This window comes from Haliotis cracherodii, unplaced genomic scaffold (genome assembly GCF_022045235.1).
Source record: "Haliotis cracherodii isolate W230 unplaced genomic scaffold, xgHalCrac1.p SCAF_6, whole genome shotgun sequence".
NCBI classification, from domain to species: domain Eukaryota; kingdom Metazoa; phylum Mollusca; class Gastropoda; order Lepetellida; family Haliotidae; genus Haliotis; species Haliotis cracherodii.
The window spans coordinates 27,334,754-27,360,814 of record NW_027266319.1 but is presented as its reverse complement, the minus strand read 5'-3'; the positions used below and the strand labels follow the sequence as shown (position 1 = coordinate 27,360,814).

Genomic DNA, 26,061 nt, shown 5'->3' with positions numbered 1-26,061 from the left:
ATCTTTTTAAATATACACTGCTAAGATTATCACATTTACTTCATATTGACAAGAAGTGATTACGTTACGATCTAGATTGCAATGATTACAAAATCATAATTGACTATGTATTTTTTCTATGTCTTCCTAATTCAATCATAAGTTCGTGGGAACTACATCGCAACTGTGCATATTTTCTCAGATTAACACCAAAAGATGTTTCTGTGTATATATGAGATTTTGAATAGCTTATATGCGTTACATTTACCAGACGTATCTACAGTAGAAATACATTAGAATAACAATAGTTCATATTTATTTCTGGTGCACTTTGATCATTCATATCCACATTAATGTAAAAAGAAATTGTGCATTAAAAACACAGTTTTTCAGCCTTATGATTTTCGTATAACAACATCATGTTATGACATTTTCTGGGCAATTTATTACAAAGCATCTTCAGAATGTTTAATCTATATTTAATTATTTTAATGTACTGGAAAATTCATATGAAGGTACACATCCACATTCACCATAAGCTATAATACATGCTGATAAGTGTACCGGTTCAATAGCTCTGCACACAGACGCCCCATATCTCAGAGTATAAACATTAAAAAATGTATACATAGAACGTGGAAGAATGGGATCTGACAGGGGAGTTGGAAATACAACATGCAAAGGTGCAGGCACTGTAGGCTATGTGTTTGTTGTGTACAGCTTGTATATTCACTTGCATCAATAGCTGTGATATACTTGACTTTGACACACTAACATCAGATGTACATAATAACATTGTCGGATTTTCGACCCAATATGGGATTCCTGGAAGGATGACATCAACAACATCATCAGTGAACGATTGACTTCTCCGACTTCAACAATGATTTGGTTGATACATAATTTCCATATAATTTAGCATAATGACCTACTTTATTTGCACAAAATGCAAATTCGGAATGGTTCAGTATCAACTGCAACAACATTCTCTTGAAGTCATCATAACGGTTTAATACGCATGAAAGATAATACTTCCAAAATGCAACGTAACGTGGACTCTTTCTAAGAATATTTGAAACACATACTGAAGGGAATGGTGATGATACGAATGCTGAATCCAATATGTACAAAACAGCTGAATCCATCTAGAGTGACCTAGCTTTAAATATGATAACGCAGCATATAAACTACAAATCACAATGCAATTAGTGAATGCTTAACACATTCAAATATTGCGGTTGAAGGTCTCTGAATCTTTTTGTTCAACCCTGATCTAATGCAGAATTATGGTGGAATCAGTCTGCTAGAATATTGTTCTTTTGTTTGCGGAAGCCATAGTAATTATCAGAATTGGTTGGTTGGTTTGTTGTTTAACGCTGCACTCAGCAACATTCCAGCTATATGACGCCGGTCTGTAAATAATCGAGTTTGGAACAGATAATCCAGTGATTAATATCATGAGCATCAATCCACGCAATTGGGATCGATGACATGCATCAACCAAGTCAGCGAGCCTGACCACCCGATCCCGTTAGTCGCCTCATACGACAAGCATAATCGCCTTTTACGGCAAACATGGGTTGCTGAAGACCTATTCTACCCCGGATCGTCACGGGTCATATTATCAGAGACCGGGTTCAGAAAATGATGTTCCACAAAAGAATGGGAGTTTAATTTACAGTTGTATTCCTATAACGGTAACACACGGTGGCAATGTTTCTGTTTAGCATTTTATTAAATGATCGTGACACTTTTTCGCCACTCCAAATTTGTTCATGTATTCAGCTTGATTCCGAAACACTTAGCATTTATATGAATAGTGCTGGTATTTTGGTACTGTTATTGTATACTGCTGATACCAATTCGGTATACCATTAAACAATCATGTTATCGTGTTTATTGAGGGCATAAGACAGAGTGCAAACATTTATGATCAATCCAAAACAATCAAGTTCAATATATTTATGTCCATTAGTATCAGTTTCATCGTAGTCATGGAAACAGAATGTCCGCCTTGGACTGGAATGTTCAGTGTCTGTGTTTGGCGAATACCCACAGTCCTTCAGTCGACTTCATTATGCCGGCATCCCTTCGACCGACTTTGTGGCTTCTATCTGCCTCTAACTTGTATCTGAACAACAAAACAAATATTCATGTTCTTTATTGTATAAGCATTGAAAACTAGAATTAATTGCGACGTAGATAAATGTGTCCCCCGCATGTTAATTCGTATTTTTACGCCAGCTTGCTCAAACGATTTAATAACAAAACGATCATTTTAATTTGTAGATTTACTCCATGCTAGAATTATCTTCTTTTTAAATACCAGTGACTGAAATCACATATAATAAATAATTAAAGAAAATATACCTTTGAAGAATTCTTCCAAGCATGACCTTTTGCTCGTGTAGGGCAAAATGTTGTCCTATGCAGTTTCTGAAAAGTAAACAGGGACATGAGCAATGACACACCCTCAAATATTCTCACATATTCTCGTGGGGGCGGTCGGGTAGCCTAGTGGTTAAAGCGTTCGCTCGTCACGCCGAAGACCCGGGTTCGATTCCCGGCATGGGTACAATGTGTGAAGCCCATTTCTGGTGTCCCCCGCCGTGATATTGCTGGAATATTGCTAAAAGCGGCGTAAAACCATACTCACTCACTCACTCACATATTCTCGTGAGGTGTATACGTCCAGCGTAAGTTAAGCATCACAAATCGATGCTGGTCTGCCCCACGCTCAATTGTTTAGAGGCTGACAGGAAGCAGATGTAATATTGACCACTGCGGCTACTAGCAACCACTTGTGTGACTGGCCCAAACTCAATTATTTAGAGGTCGACAGGAAGTAATTTTATAATATCGACTACTGTGGCAACTAGCAACCACTTGTGTAACTGGCCCAAACTCAATTATTTAGAGGTCGACAGGAAGTAATTCTATAATATTGACTACTGTGGCAACTAGCAACCACTTGTGTGACTGGCCCAAACTCAATTATTTAGAGGTCGACAGGAAGTAATTCTATAATATTGACTACTGTGGCAACCATCAAAAACTTGTGAGCACCTGAGCTAGGAAGGTGTTTTGTCGTATGTTGTACATTAAAGAAAGAAGGGAGTTATGTCTTGACTTTAGATCGACCATATCCCGTAAGCCTACATTCTAAAGGTAATACTACACGTTTCACTACCAACCTTGAGCTACTTGGGTATGTCAGCGACCCCGAACCTACAGAGACTTGCTTGACACACCAACTACAGCTGTAGTATCACCGTATGTCACAAGAGTAGAATACACCTACACTGAGACTTGTTTGACACCCCAACTACAGCTGTAGTATCACCGTATGTCACAAGGTTAGCATACACCTACACTGAGACTTGTTTGACACCCCAACTACAGCTGTAGTATCACCGTATGTCACAAGGTTAGCATACACCTACAGCTGTGGTTTTACCGTATGTCACAAGGTTATCATACCCTACAGCTGTGGTTTTACCGTATGTCACAAGGTTATCATACACCTACAGCTGTGGTTTTACCGTATGTCACAAGGTTATCATACCCTACAGCTGTGGTTTTACCGTATGTCACAAGGTTATCATACACCTACAGCTGTGGTTTTACCGTATGTCACAAGGTTATCATACACCTACAGCTGTGGTTTTACCGTATGTCACAAGGTTATCATACACCTACAGCTGTGGTTTTACCATTGGTCACACGGTTATCCCAACGCAACATAGATTGGCTTGAACGACGAAGTACAGCTGTAGTATAACTGTGTGCCACAAAGTTAGGCTACCCCTACAGGGACACACCAACTACAGCTGCAGCATTGTCATGTACCACTATGCTATTCTAACCCTACATAGAGACCCGCTTGACACATCAACTACAGTTATGGTATTTCCGTGGGTCACTAGGTTATCCTAACTCCTAGCTGAGACAGTGACGTAGTATTACCGTGGGCCAGCTGAGAAGGGGATGTATGCGTAGTGCTCCTTCTTCTGGATGTTCTCGGGCAAAAACCGATCAGGATCATACACATCCGGGTCCTCCCACACTTCCGGGTTGTGATGAATATTCCATAAGCCCAATGAGATGACTGTTCCTATTGGAAAGACCTTCCCGTCAATGTCCATAGGATTCTCCAGTTTCCGACTGACGAACGGAACGGGCGAGTGGAACCTCATACCTTCCTTCAGACATCGCGTCAGATACTCCATCTTGGGGATGTCATCCCTAATAACATATACATGTTTCATGAACCTTCAACTTACTCAAACAACACCAACCCGATAGTCGAACATATTAACATATACATGCTCATCATTTTCGGAAATCTGATACTGGCACTCGTAATGACTTCGAACAAACGAGGTTTCTATTTAACATACAGTAGCGTTCGAAAGATGTGCCCTATCCGATAATGTGCCCTACCAGGTAATGTGCCCTACCCGATGATGTGCTCTACCAGATAGTGTGCCCTACACGATTATGTGTCCTACCATTTGATGAGCCTTACCAGTTGATGTGCCCTACCAGGTGATGTGCCCTACCCGATGATGTGTCCTACCAGTTGATGTGCCCTACCAGGTGATTTGCCCTATCCGATGATGTGCCCTACCAGTCGATGTGCCCTACAAGTTGATGTGCCCTACCAGATGATGTGCCCCACCCGATGATGTACCCTACCAGTCGATGTGCCCTACCAGTCGATGTGCCCTACCAGATGATGTGCCCCACCCGATGATGTGCCCTACCAGATGATGTGCCCCACCCGATGATGTGCCCTACCAGTCGATGTGCCCTACCAGTCGATGTGCCCTACCAGATGATGTGACCTTCCCGATGATGTGCCCTACCAGATGATGTGCCCTACCAGATGATGTGCCCTACCAGACGATGTGCCCTACCAGATGATGTGCCCTACCAGATGATGTGCCCTACCCGATTATGTGCCCTACCTGTTGATGTGCCCCACCCGATGATGTGTCCTACCCGATGATGTGCTCTACCAGTCGATGTGCCCTACCAGTCGATGTGCCCTACCAGATGATGTGCCCTACCAGATGATGTTCCCTACCAGATGATGTGCCCTACCAGTCGATGTGCCCTACCAGATGATGTGCCCTACCAGATGATGTGCCCTACCCGATTATGTGCCCTACCTGTTGATGTGCCCTACCAGTTGATGTGCCCTACCAGGTGACGTGCCCTATCTGATGATGTGCCCTACCAGCTGATGTGCCCTACTAGTTGATGTGCCCTATCTGATGATGTGCCCTACCATGTGATGTGCCCTACCAGGTGATCTGTTCTATTATGTGATGTACCTACCACGTGATGTGCTTGGACTCTCTTCCGTCCAGTAGTGTGTCCAGTTCCTTCTGTATCCGGGTCTGGAACTCGGGTTTGGAGGCCATGGTAAACAGCGTCCATGATATCCCACTGGTCGTTGTGTCTTGACCTTTACAAAAAGCGAAACAGAGATCAAAACATATGCTTGAAATAAAAGCAACGGATCCTACATTTCACTTGTCCATGTCGCTCGTAACAAAGTTGAACATTTCTTTTGGCTGAGACAAGGTTATGGGATATCAGCTGATTTCTGTATGTTGCACTCTTCTATAAATGTTATGCATTAAGAATTCTTGGCACCAATCTCTTTAGTACAACAGATACTTTACTTGTTTCACTCATGATATAAAAGTCAGGACTCCGATTTCCCTTCACAACATATTTATTGTATCCCAGTATTCAACATTCTAAGTGACCATATACTGAACCTGCGTCTTTGATTACGATAATTGTTCCTCTTAATCATTGGATTACCTTTGAGATCAGTTCAAGTTTAAAAGGTTCATTATACAGAGGGCCTGTATGTACTCGCTCATCTGAAATATTATTTTACATTATTTCAAAACATCTGATCCACATCTTATAGTTTTCTTCAACCAGTAAAATGAACCTCGGGTAAATTGAACAAGGACACAAGGAAATAACTTACGTAAATCACAGATATGAAGAATAGCACATGAGATGCGTTCCAAAATGAACAATACACGCTACCATTCACTGAAAATACTTATTGTCATTTTTTGGGAAGATTAGAAGTGGAATATTCTTTCGGTCGATGTCTCGTGGAAAATCGTGAACGCCTTGCATCAAGGTTGAGTATTACCAGATCAACGCGTTATCCCTTGCAACACTTGTTTCCACTGATGGCTTAAGGTGAACAACCCCGCCTATGGTTGAGTCATGACAACGACATATTCCACAGAACTGTAACAGATACTAAAGTACTCACGGAAATGAACAAAAACTGTTTTTCTCAATTTAAAAATCGACACAAAGTTTTACGTAGCTGTAAATACGAAATAACAAAACAACTGGAAAAGTACTAGTCTGGATTTGCTAGTTTGATCTCAGTGAACAATACAAAATGTACTTTACAAGAGGTAATTTGTCGTCACTTTCAACATTCAAAAATAAAACTAAGTCCAAATTGACATAGCAGAAACAGATTATAGGCATTATGCACCTGTTCTCACCTGTCGTCAAGGTGTCATAGGTCACCTTGATCTACTTACACCTGGTTATGCCCTGTTTCACAATAGTCTGTTTTATTCATATTTTTACACACTTTTACGTGTAAAAAGGCATAAAAACATTTGATACGCTGTATTTGTGCCACGGCCTAATTAGTACTAATTAAGTTGTTTGAATATTTACATATTTTGTATATTAACTGCATTTATTTAAGATCTGAGGTCGAAAAAACAGGTTTTTTTCATTTCCGTGAGTACTTTTTTTTTAGTAGTTGCCCGAGATATGATTAGTGGCCATACCTTCAAAGAGGAACGTGTCGACTTCATTCCTGATCTCCAGCGGGGTGAGGCCCTTGCCATCAGCATCTCGGGCACTTAGCAGGACGTCCAAGAAGTCGAGGTAGCGGGTCTTGGGGGGTCCATCTCTCTCCTGCATAGACACAGCACACATACACATAGGACAATATTACATACATGGCACAATATTACATACACAGTACAATGTTACATGCACGGGAGATTCTTACACACACGGGACAATGTTACATACACAGTAAAATGTTATACACAGTACAATGTTACATACACAGTACAATGTTACATACACGGGACAATGTTACATACACAGCACAATGCTATACACACAGTAAAATGTTACACACACAGTACAATGTTACATGCACAGCACAATGTTACATACACAGCGCAATGTTACATATACAGTACAGTGTTACATACACAGCACAATGTTACACACACAGTACAATGTGACATGCACAGCACTATGTTACACACACAGTACAATGTTACATACACAGCACAATGTTACACACACAGTACAATTTTACATACACAGAACACCGTTACATACAGTACAATGTTACATACACAGTACAATGTTACATACACAGTACAATGTTACATACAGTACAATGTTACATACACAGTACAATGTTACATACACAGTACAATGTTACACACACAGTACAATGTTACACACACAGCACAATGTTACACACACAGCACAATGTTACACACACAGTACAATTTTACATACACAGAACACCGTTACATACAGTACAATGTTACATACACAGTACAATGTTACATACACAGTACAATGTTACACACACAGTACAATGTTACACACACAGCACAATGTTACACACACAGCACAATGTTACACACACAGTACAATGTTACATACACAGTTCAATGTTACATACATACTACAATACTACATACTACATACTACATACTACATACTACATATACAAATACATTGTAACATGAACACTACAATGCTACCGGGGATCTATCCTGGTCTTGAATCACCATAGGCATTACTCTCTTAAATGAATTCTACCAATAGTTTATCAAGTTAGATACTGACCAAGGTCTGTCGCCTCTTGTCGATGATGTCTTCCGCCCAGCGATGTACAAAGTCACACTGCTTCTTAAACTTCTTCCCCTCGGACGAGTTGTAAAAGATGAAGTCAAAGAAGTGCAGTGGGGTGCTGAAACATGAGACTCCGATCATCCCCGCAGAAGGCGATATTATTTCTCATAGCTCAAATAAAGCCAGTTAAAAACTATTCTCGTTTCTCGTGACTTTTTTTTTACGAAACAGACAAGGTAGAAAAGGGACAGTTTATTTTGTATTTTTGGGTTACAAATCTGTAAATGTAAACTCGTTATCCGTTTTTGCCACACACCCTAGAACTCAGATTGATTATGGTGACACGTTTAGGATTGGGCGGATCCCAAGAAACAAGCATTTTAGTTTAACAGGTCTAATGCATACATCTCTACCAACACGTCTCATGAGTATGAAAGTGAAATATTTCACTTCAGAAGCTTTGGAAACTATTAGGCGAGTAAATCACAATTATTGCTTTCTTTTCGTCTTTTCTCTATTCTATATGTTCAATGAGACCCTAGAAAGTATGCACTTAAAGATATTCACTTAAATTATTTCATTGACGTATTTCATAAATTTCTCAAAATAACTTTTCTCCGAAACTATATTGCTGATAAATATAAAACATTAAAATATGCTCACACTCACGCACGCACACACAGACACACACCCACAGACACTCACACACATACACCCACAGACACACACACACACACACACACACACACACACACACACACACACACACACACACACACACACACACACACACACACACACACACACACACACACACACACACACGTGCATACACGTCGCAATATGAGTGCAATAATCTTGGAAGCAACGTTTCAGTTCACATCACCATACCACTGATAGTCAGATGCTGTGCTTATGGTTGTAGATGGTTGCACATTGATATATATGGTTTCGAGAATGTTTATACACTTACAGGATTCGGTTTGTACCCAGGGCGACTAAATCATTCACTGCGTTTACATACGGGTGTGTTTGCCTGAAATAGATACATATCAGCTGTTTAAAACAAAAGTTTTTGAAAGATATCTTATTCCCCATACTCACACTCACTTCATATTTGTCTTATTTCCCAAACTAACCCATGTTTCTGTATGTCCCATTCCCCGTACTCACCCCTGTTGTTGTCTGTCACATTGCCCGTACTCACCCCTGTTGTTGTCTGTCACATTCCCCGTACTCACCCCTGTTGCTGTCTGTCACATTCCCCGTACTCACCCCTGTTGCTGTCTGTCACATTCCCCGTACTCACCCCTGTTCCTGTCTGTCACATTCCCCGTACTCATCCCTGCTGCTGTCTGTCACATTCCCCGTACTCACCCCTGTTGTTGTCTGCCACATTCCCCGTACTCACCCCTGTTGTTGTCTGTCACATTCCCCGTACTCACCCCTGTTGTTGTCTGCCACATTCCCCGTACTCATCCCTGTTGCTGTATGTCACATTCCCCGTGCTCACCCCTGTTCCTGTCTGCCACATTCCCCGTACTCACCCCTGTTGCTGTCTGTCACATTCCCCGTACTCACCCCTGTTCCTGTCTGTCACATTCCCCGTACTCACCCCTGTTGCTGTATGTCCCATTCCCCGTACTCACCCCTGTTGCTGTCTGCCACATTCCCTGTACTCACCCCTGTTGCTGTCTGCCACATTCCCTGTACTCACCCCTGTTGTTGTCTGTCACATTCCCCGTACTCACCCCTGCTGCTGTCTGTCACATTCCCCGTACTCACCCCTGTTCCTGTCTGTCACATTCCCCGTACTCATCCCTGCTGCTGTCTGTCACATTCCCCGTACTCACCCCTGTTGTTGTCTGCCACATTCCCCGTACTCACCCCTGTTGTTGTCTGTCACATTCCCCGTACTCACCCCTGTTGTTGTCTGCCACATTCCCCGTACTCATCCCTGTTGCTGTATGTCACATTCCCCGTGCTCACCCCTGTTCCCGTCTGCCACATTCCCCGTACTCACCCCTGTTGCTGTCTGTCACATTCCCCGTACTCACCCCTGTTCCTGTCTGTCACATTCCCCGTACTCACCCCTGTTGCTGTATGTCCCATTCCCCGTACTCACCCCTGTTGCTGTCTGCCACATTCCCTGTACTCACCCCTGTTGCTGTCTGCCACATTCCCTGTACTCACCCCTGTTGTTGTCTGTCACATTCCCCGTACTCACCCCTGCTGTTGTCTGTCACATTCCCCGTACTCACCCCTGCTGTTGTCTGTCACATTCCCCGTACTCACCCCTGTTGTTGTCTGTCACATTCCCCGTACTCACCCCTGTTGCTGTCTGTCACATTCCCCGTACTCACCCCTGTTGCTGTCTGCCACATTCCCCGTACTTACCCCTGTTGCTGTCTGTCACATTCCCCGTACTCACCCCTGTTGCTGTCTGTCACATTCCCCGTACTCACCCCTGTTCCTGTCTGCCACATTCCCGTACTCACCCCTGCTGTTGTCTGTCACATTCCCTGTACTCACCCCTGTTGCTGCCTGTCACATTCCCCCTACTCACCCCTGCTGCTGTATGTTTTCCTCGACAGACATGGCGCATCTCAACAGGATATCAAATGTACACAGACTGATCATGTTGAACAACTCAAAGCTGGTGCCTTCCTCCACGTGCTTGTCAATCTTCTCCTGTTAAACAAATGTTGATACGTGAAGATGCTCACACTATTTGTTGCGTTAGTGAGTGGTGTGGGTTAGTGAGTGAGGGAGGGTTAACGGCTGTTTGAAAAGCATGTCAGTAATATCATTACGCGTTAGCTAGATGTATCAGGGAAGCCTGAATTGGGTGAGTGAGTGAGTTGGGTTTAACGCCGCTGTGGAAAGGAAAATGTGGGAGGAAAGCCCGAAGTGATGCAGGTCTCAGATGTTTGCCACTTCGGTGAAACCCACGAGCACCGGAATGGTGCTTACAAACCTAGTAACATAATCGGGGCGAACCGGGATTCGAACCCACAAGGGCGTAACTTTCACAGCCATTCGCGGCGCCCTCGACGACTGGGCCAACTGTGCACACTGCAAATCGAATTTACACGACTGGGACCCATCGATCTTCTGAACATGGCTTATCTATTGTAGACCTTACTTAGTAAGTGAGCTGTTATTGTAATGTTCAACTAGAAACAAACCGTCCAGCACTATCTCTCGAAGGATGGGGTGGAGGTGGGGGATTGGGTGTGGTGTTGGGTGTGGGGGTAAAACTAAGATATGGGACTTCACACACATTGTAACCTTTTTTCGGAATCAAACAAGTGTGACAAGCTTCAACCCCTAAGCTGCCCTTAAAAACAAACTCGGCTACTGGGACAAACATGATCATGATAATTATATGTGACACCTGTAGGCTGTATCCATCATCACTGCTATAGACTAGATGACTCAGCATATGCAATTAGTATAAAAAATAAAAGCAACTAAACAATTTCCATAATCATAAACAATCTGTATTAAAAAGAGACCATTGTACGAACCCGACTATATCGTAAGCATGTGTGAATGGATCACTGTCAGACAGATGATACCAGGTGTCCACGGAAAGGTGAGCGTATCCTATCCCAACAGTGGCACTCGTCACAAACACACGCAAAGGCAAGTCAAGAGTAAAGTTTTACTGGGGCCATGAATGTTTGTAACCCTGACACCACTGTACTCAGGACTGCATGCAGTATTAAAGATAATACACATGTACAATTAAAATCAAGCCATTGTCAATATATGTATACATCGGTGGCATTAAAATACTATTACATTAATACTTTCACAAACACTACCGTTACCCTGTAAAAATATTTAGTTCGGACTGAATTGACTTTATTCAGAATGAGATGACACATTCCAGAATATGATTATTTGAAAGTGAATAAGAAGTTTTTGAATTTGCAGGTGGGCATGATATTTGAATAAATTCAAGGGATTATTATTTATTATTAAGTACAAAGCCTATTACTTCATGATAATTCGCGGGATTTGAAAATGAGCCAGTTTTTGAGGGGACGTTTGTGTAGGACTGTCATGTTACTTTCATGCGTAAATGCCCCGGAGCAAAACTATATTCAAGGGACATTTAATCCGAGTTGTAGAGGTCACCGTCCCTAACTTCCACCTGTACAAGAATCTATTAGATGTATTCCCGTGAATGACAATTATATTGATACTATTAGTATATTGTGTTTATTATCCAAAACTATATATTCTGGGTTCAAAACAGGCAAAAGTGTCTTCTTTTTTTAACGCATTCCAAAAATACCCTAACTATATCTCAATATACCCATTGTATTGAATGGGGTCAGGCGTCGTCCTCCACTTTGAGAAGGCGTTCTGATAGTACTGTTTCCAACATTGATACTATCATTGTAAAATTATTGAAATGCAAGAAATACTTCGACGATGTTCTAAAGTAAACATTGGAACAATCATTTCTCCAAAACAGTGTTTGTGGAAGCTACAAACAAATCTGACTTTCTATAGTTTTCAGAAAAGACATGGATGCCTTCCTCGAGAAGCATTTAGAAGTTGGTGTACTAGGTAACGGTAAGATATATGGATGAACAACTTCTTTTTTACAATTAGGAGCGACGTTTCGGTGAAGGTTCTAACACCGTTATCATGCAAGTCGTCACTTGATACGAATGGTACATACAGTTCTGAAGATGTTCCTACTGTATTTTACCATGGAAATGTGAGCGTCACAGACATCAAATTGAACGCCTAGGATTTCGTTCTAACCGAACCCTCTAAGTGTATTACTGACTTCGGTACAACGCCAGAAACGTATTATATATCATAGTGTAGCTTTTCAATATCTCAAAAACAATTTGGTAACTTCAAATAAATACTTTCATCATGTAATACTACGTCAATACAATGTATATTCCTTATACAGCACATTTACCATCCCAAAACCCACTCGCGTGATAACCTCTATGCCTATAACACATGGATTGTACACTAACCCCACCGAATTAATGAAAGCCAAGGTTTAAGAATTCGTCATAATTCCGCATTTAAAAGTACTATTGAGTGTGTGTATACGTGCGTGCGTCTTACCATCATGATGTCAATGACGTTGTTGGCGACGTTGACGTAGGGTTTGAGGATGTCGAAGTGGAAGGCGGGGGTGAGGAGGCGGCGAGATCGGCTCCAGCGTTTCCCATTGGCAACTAGGAGACCCTCCCCCAGCCAGGGCACTACTACTTCATATTGGCCCCCAAATCCCCTTTGTTTTGGCTCTATGCATGTGCAGGGTCAAAACACATTGAATGATAGCTTCTCTGATAATGTTATAGATGAGGTTTGTTTAACGTTGACCGAAACACACTTAAAACTATTGTCGGCCAATGCGAATATCTGACAGAAGTATGTGTTTTTCCAAAGGCAAGTACTTAATTCTTGATGATGATTTAAGCATTATTATTAAACAAATAACAGTTTGTATGGATTTATAAATGACAGAAAATATTCAGTAGCATCTAATAGTTGAAATTCATTTAAAATATCGTAGGAACGTATTTCAATACACACATGAATACATATGAATAAATTATACATATTCTGGTTACCTGTGGACTTGATGATGGCTCTGATGGAGTCTGGATGGTACACCCTGATGATAGGATTGAGGGGCCCTACCCAAATCCGGTAGTACTTGGGGAATCTCCTCATCCATTCCCTCTCCACTTCAGCACGCTTCTCAAACTGCATGGGGTACTGAAATGAAACCAAATTACGGAAATACACCCATAACCCTGATCAAGGGGGCACAGGTACTTCTGTCGTCCTAGGCGCGATAGATAGATAGATAGATAGACAGTCAGACAGACAGACAGACAGACAGACGGACGGACGGAAAGACGGACGGACGGACAGACAGACAGACAGATAGATAGATAGATTACATTGTCGACATTTATGTTGGGTTGTTTGACACGATAGATTACATTGTCGACATTTATTTTGGGTTGTTTGACACGTATTATATAGATACCTGTGGTGTCAATTTGCGGTAATTGTGGCTAATGTCAACATAACTTAGTGTTGTTCACTGCGAAATCAAATACTGACATTAGTCACTTACCCATGAAATACTGGAGTATTCACTCCCTTCGAACATTATTTTCAGTTTTTCTAAGCGTGCTGAAACGAAGTGTGAACAGTTTTTTATATAAAACACATATGAGGTGTAAATAATCCCCCCTCACGGCAACTGTACATGGTATCGCTGTTTCTAAACGCATCACAGTATGCTATCTGGTCCTGTGTACACTGCTATTGTGTAAAGACTATTTCCCAACGCACAACCCTAAACACCCCCTCTATTCCCACTCCATACCCCAATACCACACTAAAACCGATGATGTACGATGGACCGAGGCGAGAGTTTAACAAACAAGCCTTTCGTGTGTCCGGTCTTGACTCAATTGTTTAAATGTCGTCGTGACATAACTGGAATATTGCTGACTGTGGCTAATGTCAACATAACTTACTGTTGTTCACTGCGAAATCAAATACGGACATTTTTCACTCACCCATAGAATATTTTTCACTCACTACATGTCACTCACTTACTCCCATAGTAGAGGAATTAATAAGATATTTCGTGTGTGTAGTGATGTATTTCTCATCGAGTTACTTGAAAAAGGAGATAGTTTCAAGAGTGGTGCATATTACATATTTACGGACACATTTGTCATGACACAGATGCGTAATGGAAACTTTATTTACTCCTCTCTTGACTAAGAGGGCTAGTTTTAGCAGCAGCAGCAGCAGCAACAGCAGCAGTAGGGTCAACAGTAGAACTAATTGCAACAGTAAACGACGCAGTAACAGCAGCAGTAACAGAAATAATAGGAAAATATACAACATTTATACACCGACTTAGTCGACTTGACACAGAACAATAATGACTTGGAAAGAGATAAATTGACTCACCAAATGCAGGTTGCCGGTCCTCCAGGAGAAGTCCTTGACGCCCTGACACTTGTTGAAGAAACTGAAGAGACGCCAATACCAGACCAGGAAACTGACCACGCGGTATGACACGTACAGAAGGACAGATGTCCCTACAGCCTGGAGAACAGTTTCACGATTGAGACGAGATATAAGCCCCAGAGGGTCCATGTTTGCAAACCTCTCTCACACACACCAAGCTGTGAATGAACGCTACAATGCACGGCACCACGGAGTAAGTGTTTGCTCATTGACCTGTATCTTATGATGGGTCACTGATTGTGACCTTTATATGTAGGACTTATGTTGCCCAGCACCACGGAGTAATCTCATGGATTCTTGACCTATTTGTTATTCTTAGTCACTGGTTTTGATGGTATGTCTACTAGGCCATGGGCTAGTGCAACGCCCCCCAACCGCCCCCCCCCCCTCAACCCTCCCACGCCCCTCCCCCCCCCCCCCGCCCCCCCTCCCCCCACACCTGAAGCCTTAGTATGTCCTGAACATGAAATCATATGTTAACATTGAAAATATAGGGATGCACTTCTTGTTTTCATCATATTTGTGGAGGTACCCTCAAAATCGCGATTTTGCAATCCGCGTCGAGCGTCATTTTTGTACTGCAACAAAAAGGTCGATAAGTGTCTTTACAATTGTCCAATCTCTAAGCTGAAGTTATTCCGGTTACAATTATGTTATTTTCATTTAAATATAATGAGAAGTAAAGTGGCTATTAAACTTTTACTTAGTAGAACACACAAATGCAAATTTGCTCCACGCAGATCCACGCATTTCTATTATATGGAAAAATAAATACAAGGTAATCACAAGAACAAATACAGGCTATAATCTAGTGATATACAACTTTATCCTGAAAACAAATCATTTGAATAAACATTATAATTGGACACATGAGAATTCGGTCATGTCCCAAAATATCACCTTCACAGTAGAATATTTTATTATATATTACACAAATTAAAACAAATGGATGAATTTTCCAGGCACTGACAAAAGTGTATGTGTGTGTAAGAAATAAACGTTTTGTCCTATTTTTTCAGACTGATGCATAAGTGATATCTGAAACGAGAGACATGAGACAGGTGATAAGGTTGAACCACCACCTACGCGTCGAAAGGATTGCCAAAGTGGTGAAGAGGAAACAAAACAAATATGCATTGTTCACATTCCAGGATTACAATACGGAACATTCCAACTGTTTTCTGCTACAAAGGACGCCGAAAACAGACTCAAATTGAAGGAGATACGTGAAAGGAGATTATATCAGCCTCCGTGTTCTGTTCCTCGAATGAAAGAGACATTTCTGCTTATACCGGACACAATAGCCGCACACCATGGCTACCACAGAGAGTGTAACCAACGATTCACCATGAATCTCAACCGCCACTCCTCACACTCTAATCCCTCAGGACCATCATGTTCTAAATGAAGCAGAAGAACTTCCGCAGTCCGCGTATTATTTACTCCCAATTCAGAAGGAAGGAAGAAGCTCAAGGAAAAAGGAACATGAACCACTGAGAGACTGAGCCAGTTTGAATATGATGGATGGAGAACTATATATACTGGAGATAGCCGGGGGAAAAATGATGAAAAACTTCTCACAAGGATTCGGAGGAGTACAATGATGAAGACAAACCAAGGCAACTGAAGCTCACAGAGTCCCATAATGTAGCATTCATTGCTGTATGTAAAGTGATCGATATGGATAGCATAGAGCAGAAGAAGATGATGACACTGACTGATCTGTGTAAGATATACTCACACGCAAAAGAAACGCAAGTCGCGTATGCAGTATACATGTTGTGTCAACGAAACGATCACCTCGACGCCGCCAAATTCTAACTCTTCCGTCTGCATGGGAGACACAAAAGCGATGACCCTGTGCCCACTGAAGTCGTGCTTGTCGATGCCGTGGTTGGAGAACAGGACGACGTGCTGGTCGGCGACATCTGAGGTTGTTGGAACGGAGACGTCGGATCACAGTGTCCCGGCTAATGTGTCGATTATGTGTTCCTATGGTCTGTCGAGCACATTCACTTGCAGTTAGGAACGGGTGTCGCTGGTGTTGACGGGTAATCTGCCGATCTTGTCGAGGTGTGGTGACCCTAGGACGACCGCTCCGAGTAAGGTCATCTGTGGTCTGTGTAGCATTGTATCGATGCAGGAGACGGTAAATTGTGGTTCTGTTAACGTTGAAATGACGGGCAACATCTTGGACAGACTCTCCAGCTTCCAAACGCCCGATAGCCTGGTTTCTCTGAATTTGAGTTAGGCGTGGCAATGCTGACAAAGGAGTGGTAGGTCCAAGAATCGGCCACAGTTTTATACCCACTACAGATCGTGACAGTTCGTGCATTTTCGATTTCGCGAGAAATGGGTGCATGATACCCTCATATTCATTGAAATGGTGCGTTTGGGCGATTCGTTTTTTATGTTGCGTTTTTACTCGGGGCTTACAAAATGCAACCAAAAATATTGATAACCCCATCAGGCTTCAATACATGCTTAAACTCGTATCAATTTAAGGTTCCGTGTTTGTTACCTATTTGCTTAAAGCCACTTGCGTCTCTTTTGCGTGTGAGTATATATTGAAAGCTTACAACTAACTGAGTTTCCAAATCCAAACTACCGTGGTGAGAACCTCAAAGGAAAGCTTGAGAAACACCAGACGTATAAGGTCAGGTTGTCTTTCTGTATGTTGAACAACACCGGAAACTTTCAAACCTATATTGTATATTCTTCAGATGTTGATGTCAGCAATGCTGTTAGACGTGCATATGAGCTCGCTTCTTCAGATATGATCAAAGAAGTTGGAAGTTATCTGCACAAAATTATTCTTGACAGCTTTGCAAAAGCAAAGGAATTGAAATGGCCCCCATCTGCTCAGGATCTTGGAAATGTTGATGATGTTCTGCCACCACAACTCCAGAAATTCCTCAACTATGTCCTTACAGATAAAGCGACCACCCACACACATAAATCATACCGGCTAGTACTTTCGATAGGACAAGACCTCTGTCGTGCGGCAACAAACACAGATTTTTTTGTTTGTGGGTCCCACGTCAGTGGTATAGAACAGAGCTTTGGTGTCTAAGCCAGCAGGAGTTATCTCCCCTACCGGAACTGTCGCCATCTTCGATGCGCGAAGAGGGGCATGCTGGGTAATGCGTGTGCATCCATGATGGTGTCACGTCCGTTTCCGGGAGGGCTTGCGCATGCCTTCAAGATGGCGGCACGTCCGGTTCCGAGAGGCGTGCGCCTCCAAGAGGGCGGCACGTCCGTTTCCAGGAGGCGTGCGTGGAGGAGAGGCGTACCTAAAATCCTCCACTCCACTAAAAGAAGCGCAGGTAAAATAATCCACTAAAGCCAGTAAGGCGATCATGGGAATCAGGGTTGGCAAGCAGAGTGAGAAGGAGGAGGGGAGGAGGAGGAGGAGGAGGGAGGAGGATGATGGTTCTTTTCATTTGTGTGTGTGTGTGTGTGTGTTGTTGTTGCTGGTTGGCAAAGCAATGATGACAGTGTTCTTTCGAGAGAGTTGGGTGGCCTTGAAAAGGGCCGTTTGCAGAAGAAACAAAACACCAACACTGGAACAGGAACGGGAACGGGAACGGGAACGGGAGCGGAACGGAACGGAACTGGAACGGGAACGGGAACTGAACGGAAACTACATCCTAGGAAGGCGAGGGAAGCTTCCTCATTCGCATTCTGCTCGTACAGTGCCAGTAAGTAGTAGCTGCCACGTTCTTCTTCTTGTGTCTCACCAGCCCGGTCAGCTTGAGGTAGGCGCAGTGAGAGGACCACTTGAGGTGTTCAAGCCAAGAATCGTCTCAGACGCACGCCGCGATGAAAGCAGTACACGCCATCGGCACTTTGCGTGTACACGAAGCCCGCATGGGCCATCTCTTCAGCGGTCTGGTTCATATGCATCGTTCACCCCTCAAACGAGGCTAGTCTTTTTTCAAAGTGTTGATAATGGGGCGACGATGGTGGCTTACTGGGCGACGGCGGTGGTGGCCTACCATGACAAGCGTCCTGGTACACTCAGATCTGGACCCACAAGCATCCGTACCATCACTCCTGGATCTACAAGAATCCAGATGAATCCTGGTCCCCTCACCACAAGCATCTGTACAGCTCTTCGTCTCTGCCATTCTCGGCGTGATGAGGATGAGGATGATGATGATGATAATTATTATCATTTTTACCGGAGGAAAGGCTCGTAGTAAGAGTGACCCAGCTCCATCCCCCGGAGAAATAAAGGCTATGGAGAACGGAGACACCAATTCTAAAAAGACAGCACCATCACCAGCATTGCCTTCGCCTCCAATGGCAATGTAGCATGTGCAAAGGCTGCCTGCTGGTCTACACTCATGGCACTAAGGCACATGATGGGACGTTTCAGTACGGCTATTGCCATACCGTACTGAAGGACATTTACGTGAGGCGTTTAAGCCACACCAGTAAGTGTCCTATCAGAAGAAAGATGGCGGCCCATCCGTACCTTTGCAGCACAGACCCTATGTGGTTGAGGAGGTAGTCTTTCACGATCAAACGGCCCTTTTCAGGGCCACCCAACTCTCCCGAAAGAAACGCTTTGATAACTGCTTTGCCAACACAAACAACCCCACCCCCAAAAGAACCCAACACCCTCCCCCGTACTCTTCGAGGCACACGCCTACGAGTGACACCACGCCTCTATGTATGAATGTTTGTAGACAAGAGTGTCATCACGTTTGCATGGAGACACGATTAAAACACCACGTATGTCTATCGATCTATAGTCTATATATGTAAATACATTTAATAAAACATCTGTGAGTTCAAAGTTGATTTTGACAGCCCGGGCCAAGTCGGACCCAACACAAGCCAAACCCTTCTGATAGAGACTATGTTGAGAATGTAGTGGGAAAAGGGCTTCACTTTGAGCACCTTGTTTTCTTTAAATAGCGCGAACTGAGACACTATAAAGTGGTATGTAGGTAGATATAATACTAATCTATAGATGTGAATCCATTTGATGATACATCTGTGAGGTTTAAGTTGATTTTGACAGCCCGGGCCAAGTCGTACCGAACACTTGTGTGTCTGTTGAGAGTATAGGGAGAAGAGGTCTACTTTAACCAACGTTTCTGCCTAAAATCGATGAACAGTGACATTTTAAAGTGGTATTTTCTTAGATATAGTACGTTCCTATAAATATAAACGCTATGCCGACAGATGGAAATTTGTATCACGATAGTCAGAAGTATTTGATACGTTTCAAATCTTATTTCGTTTAACGGTTGCTCTTTTACATGTTACCTAGATCAGCGACACTTAAACACAGCTCCACTTACGGGTTTGCAAGTGATTTATTCCGAAATACTTAATTATGATGCACGTTTTTGGTTGGTGATTGTTCAGTAATGTCATGTGTGTATGGTGCATCAGTAATATGTAGGTATGGTCGCCGATAATGAAGTAATTAGCCAATAACACTTTGGCCCGTCTTGGCCGGCCCGCCCGACTTTTAGGCAATGCCGTTATTTATCTCTCTTTTTTTATAAATGAACTTGCCAGTGCGATCTGTAAGTCAGGTGAACGTGATGTATTTGTCACGTAATAAATTAACGTAAGATGTTATTACGTTACTTTTCGTTACTTCTACTGTGTTAAAGCAATGTTTGTATTACAGCGATGAAACAAATATTATTGTTTTTAGAAATGCAACCCTGGAATTATCGAAATGACATGGTTGAAGTCATGTACTGCCAAGTACTCGTCTTACCAGCATGGTGTCAATGGCGTTGTTGCCGACGTCGGCGTAGGGTTTGAGGATGTCGAAGTGACAGTGCCATTGACATTTAGTGTTGAAGGATTTATTAAAATACATGCAAAATAGTTTCACGTATTTATAGTTTATCAGAATTTATCATTGCTCGGAAACTCAAAATGGTCAAACCATGTTAACAAAAATAGTGCCACAGCACCGTGGCTTACCTGGATGTTTAATCAACAGTTCAAACTACCACCAAAGACAAAAGTATTACCAAGAATAAAACAAGTAACTAAATATCCACAATGTTTCAAAATCTGCAAGAATGAATCAATTGTGCTATTGTTGTTGTACTATTGGAAATTGTTGCAATACACAACAGTTAAATCACTATACACACAATTCAAAACTGAGCATTATATAACTTCTTAGAAGAAAACAGTACATTATTTTCCAAACATTTCCCTCCTATGATAAATATTAATACCCCAATCATAATAATTAATTTGTTAAATCCAAAAGAGATCATAAGCTCTGTTGTTGTGTTCCTTAAGCATGTATTCAGTATAAGATAACATACGTGACAAAAATATAAAGTCTTGTCTTCAGTTGTCTTGTCTGTATGACGACACATCTCAAATAAAAATAATTTTGGTAATGACATTCAAATTTTGGCACAGGAACACACAAAACACACAAGGATGATTTAAACAAACATATGTGGTGTTATCAAAGGAGAAACATACAATGGACATATACATTCCAAAGATCAGCTTCCCAGTCTGACACTTTCAGCGACGCGTAAGAGCCATTGTACAGTACATGTTGAGCAGAAATGACTAATCAGAAGCCAGAAATATGTTTGTCAACAAACAGCCGTGGTGGCCAAATTAAAATTATTCCCGAACCTCTCCAAGAAATTAGGTGTCATCATTTGTTGAAACAAGCATGTGAAGCTCTACTACATTGATCCAGTGATTTCTGAAGAGATGACGTTTGCAGCGTGACGAAATGTATTTTGAGAGAAGTCTAAAGCGCAAAGATCAAACATTGTGAAAAGCGGAACACGTGCGTCGAGCACCATAACTAACTACATTGTACCTATACACCAAATGTCATCACATTTGGAAACAAACTGGTTGAGTATGAGGAGTTTCAGCATGCAGTATGGTCAATGTGCATAGATAAAATCAAGGTCAAAAATCGGATTAACCCGATTTTTGTAAAATTTAAAACTCTGACTCTAAATATTTTGTTAAAAGAGAGCCTGCAACAATGAATTTTTGGCCAGGTAAGTTAATTTGTTTTTCAACAGTCTGATGCATAATTAGTGTTTTCAAGAATTTTCTTCTGCAATATTATTTTTCTAGAAAATCCAAGGCCTCCCCGAATCTCAAATGGTCGGTCTCATGTGTGTGTGTGTGTGGTTGGGGATGGGGGATGGGGGGTTGAATCATTGCATCACAGAGGGATATCGGAGGGTGTTGAATCATTGTACTATAGAGAGATATCGGGGTAGGTTGAATCAATACGCTGGATCAGCGACAATGAAGGTCAAAGTTTGACGAACGAGGACACGCCTATGTCGTCAGTTTACAGTTAATGTGACTGATAAGGATATATTCATGGACCAAGGCAATGATAAGGCTGTCAACTTCTTCATTGGTCTGGCCTTGAACCAGGCCTTGTTTACAGGTCGTCGTTTACACAACTGGAATAGTGTTGACTTAGACGTAAAACATGTCATTCACTCGCTCCCACGGTTGTGGAACAAAGTGAATCACTAACGTTCCCGATAGCATTTCGTTAGGTCTCAGATTCCAACTGTGAAACATTTATTTCTTTTATGTCCACCTATTGCAAACCTATAGTTGGGACGTATCGTTTACTCGTAGGCATTCTTAAAGCCCGCGTTTGACTGTGTCCCGGCTATTGACCCTTGTTAACACCACAAGGTCCTTAAAAATAAACTGTTTTGTACTCAGTTCTTGACAGGTCATACCCGTGATCGTGGTTGAAACACGTGCATACGTCTACGACTTGCGTTACTGTGGGTTTTGCTGTACACTTGACACATTCAAGAACAAGAACAATCTTCGAACAATTGATCGGGTATTTTATGACTTCTAGTAGCACAATTAAGTATGTCATGGACTACTACCCAGTGTACAAATTCTTATTTCATTATTCATTGAGCTGACACGCCTGTATATTACTGCACTTCTGATCACTCTTATCAAGGCTGTGAGAGAATAAATTACGGGTCTGTGTTTGTGTTTAAACCTCTGAGAGAGAAACTGTTAGATGCTCCTTAATATCTACGTTTTATTAGTTAATGATCATCTACTTCAACCTGTAAATACATCCATGACACTACTAGTATACATAATATCTCGTGTTTTCAGTTCATTGATTCGCTGTGCAGAGTTGCGTCCCTTGGGCACGCCAGAAACCTATGATTGTGGGTTCGAATCCCGGTTCGCCCCGATTATGTTTCTAGGTTTGTTAGCACCATAGCCGTGCTCGTGGGTTTCACCGAAGTGGTAAACGTCTGAGACCTGCATCACTTTAGGCTTTCCTCCCACATTAAGCGGACACGCCGCGATATAACTGGAATACTGTTAAAAGCGGCGTTAAACCCAACTCACTCACAGTTCACTGATTTGACGGCCAAGTACATGCATTACACATGTATCTGATAGAACGACTTCAAATCAGAGCATTTTGTGTAACAATACAAGATGATTCCCTTTTGTTTTCCCTAATTAATATTGTTCCCTTCAAAAAACCCATTGTTTGACATAGTCATATGTTCGAACAATAACAATTGCGACTACCATTAAAAGATATATTCTTACGATTAAATATTTTTTGTAGATCCAAACAGCACACAAAATGAACTCGCGCTCGCTCGCTCGCATACAACTCCCACGCACGTTTTCCCTGTTGAGATATGACTGTTTCGTATCGTACTAGTGGCTGAAATCCCATCATTGTAGAAAATATACTTTTGAAGAAGTCTTCCATGCATGAGCTTTTCCTCGCTCTGTTCGACATGTTGTCCGATGCAGTTTCTGAAAAGTAAATATCAATATGAACAATGTAACATTCTCACATATTCTAACATATTTTATTGAGGGGTATATACTTACAAGAAAAGGTAACTGTGCTTCATATAAAGTTCAATACAAGTAAATTCATTCTGGAAGAGAAAGTGCATCTTCAATTCATATTCCGCTATCCCCGACGAGACTCACATTGCATAGGGGTGTGTCCACGAACAAGATGAAACGACAGACATCCACTGTATTTTGTCTTCTGGGATGTTCCTGGACTTATAACATTGTGACATTGTTGTCATTTCTATCACATTATTGTTTAACAGTTTGTTTGATTCAGCTATGTTTCCAATATTTTTGACAGTTGGTGTCATTGTTCCATTGCAAAAGAATGCAAAACCAGCTTGCCAGTTTATTACAGAAGTATAACAATATTAATTGTTTCAGTAAGCTATTTATTCATATTACCATAACAGATAACACTTCTAGAGTTACGCTTATGACAAAATGTCAGAGTATCAGTCGGGATATCGTTGTGGATACTCTTGCGTTGACAATATGTTCACTTTACAGTCCATTATACATAGATACCTTTCAAACAAAAGTGGAAAGTTAAAATCTTTATTTGCTGATTTCTCAAACGTGTTCTACTCAGTTAACAGGTCTAACTTATGGATGGTGCTTAAACGTAATGGTGTGTCACAAAGATGTTTGGATGTCTCCAGTTTACATACAAAACAGGGTCGGTCGGGTAGTCTAGTGGTTAAAGCGTTCGCTCGTCACGCCGAAAACCCGGGTTGGATTCTCGACATGGATACAATGTGTGAAGCCCATTTCTGGTGTCCCCCGCCGTGATGTTGCTGGAATATTGCTAAAAGCGGCGAAAAACCTCACTTACTTACTCACACACACACAAAAGAGTATGCTCTTGTGTTAAGTTTGAGTCCGGCATGGGTGCATTTTAAGCCCGCTTCTTTTTGGATTATATATTGACAGTTGACAGTCAGGAATCTTTATAGTAGAATATATTTGTACATTAAATGTCACACATCAACATGTCTAGTATGCTGAGACGTGTAACAGTTCTAAGATGTTTCATTCTTCATTGTTCAAAAATCAAATTTCTGTTGAGCAATAATAAATACAGCAACAATAAGTAAATTCAGGTATGCTGTAGCTCAAATCAGGAATCTGTTGAGACAGGAAGATATGTACAAAGGCTATACAAGGTTTGTAATCTGGGCATTGTAGAGACAGATTACCATTTTCTGTTAATCTTCAAAGTGTAAAAAACTCTTCGCCACCTGTACTTACTCCAGCCATATTATGTTCATCCATCACTGGAAAAATTTAAGGAACCCAAGTGTATCTTAAATGAAACAGTTTTACGAAATTTAGTTACCTTCAGCTGTCATGAATTGTTACTTATAGTATTATGATCTGCAAGCTGGACTCAGTGTTATAATGTATGTCAGAGTTGACTGAGCTGTAAACTGTATTAGATAATGTACCGTAGGCCGATGGCCGAAAATTAAGAATTGAATCAACTTTAGGTCCTAATTCCCAATTTGCATGTGCATGTTGATGCACGGTGCACAATGTGGATGTTTGCGTGTTTGTTGGGAGCATGATATTCATACACGTGATGTTTGAATATGAACAGCACACGGTGATTAATAAGCTATCATATGCTCATAAAAACCCTTAAATTTGGCTGTCAATAACGTTTAGCAGATCCACGGCTTCCTGATGATCAACGTCTACGCGCCGTGGGTATGATGCAAACAGGAATGGCGTAAAACGATGCTGACAGACATTTTAATCGTAACAATATAATCTTTTAGAACTCTGGATAACTCTGATGGTCGTGCAAGGGTCAACATGCGTCCAGGAGAACGTTTGAGCGATACTTGCGTTACTCAACGTCGTCAGTTTGGGGATTGAAGTGAAATGTTATAGGGTGCATCACAACTGAAACAAGAATACTCATTCTTATTAATGGCAATTTGAATGTATACCAAGCTCCTCTGATGTTCGGCAAATTTGTTCCCCTTCGTCACTTCAATTGTCAAGTGGCTGAAAGATCAGTGATGATATTAATAGCAATCATCAGAGAAAATCCAACAATTTGGACTCAGCCACTGAAGCTTTAAAGATATAAAAAGAATGGAAGACAATGAAAGGACAATCAGGGAGACAAGGTTCTACACCAAACGGAAAGTTGACTCTTGGGAAGAAGATCTCCCAGCATTGACAAAGGCAAAAGGCCAGACAATCCGAGATGACATT

At 41.8% G+C, this 26,061-nt stretch overlaps 2 protein-coding genes across 2 annotated transcripts; one reads left to right on the top strand and one right to left on the bottom strand.

The window, feature by feature from the left end:
- Positions 1–1,975: 1,975 nt before the first annotated feature.
- Positions 1,976–15,113, bottom strand: LOC139446085 (ultra-long-chain fatty acid omega-hydroxylase-like). Its single transcript, XM_071227362.1, has 11 exons — positions 14,920–15,113; positions 13,551–13,698; positions 13,039–13,220; positions 10,499–10,623; positions 8,906–8,968; positions 7,927–8,050; positions 6,834–6,963; positions 5,323–5,452; positions 3,946–4,224; positions 2,350–2,415; positions 1,976–2,110 (listed from the first exon to the last, which is right to left on the bottom strand). The coding sequence occupies exons 1-11, from the start codon at positions 15,106–15,108 to the stop codon at positions 2,008–2,010; spliced, it is 1,539 nt and encodes a 512-aa protein (XP_071083463.1). The 5' UTR covers positions 15,109–15,113; the 3' UTR covers positions 1,976–2,007.
- Positions 7,204–7,918, top strand: LOC139445254 (uncharacterized). The gene is made up of 3 exons (XM_071226395.1): positions 7,204–7,293; positions 7,669–7,724; positions 7,906–7,918. Exons 1-3 carry the CDS (start codon positions 7,204–7,206, stop codon positions 7,916–7,918), a joined length of 159 nt encoding a protein of 52 aa, XP_071082496.1.
- Positions 15,114–26,061: the final 10,948 nt, after the last annotated feature.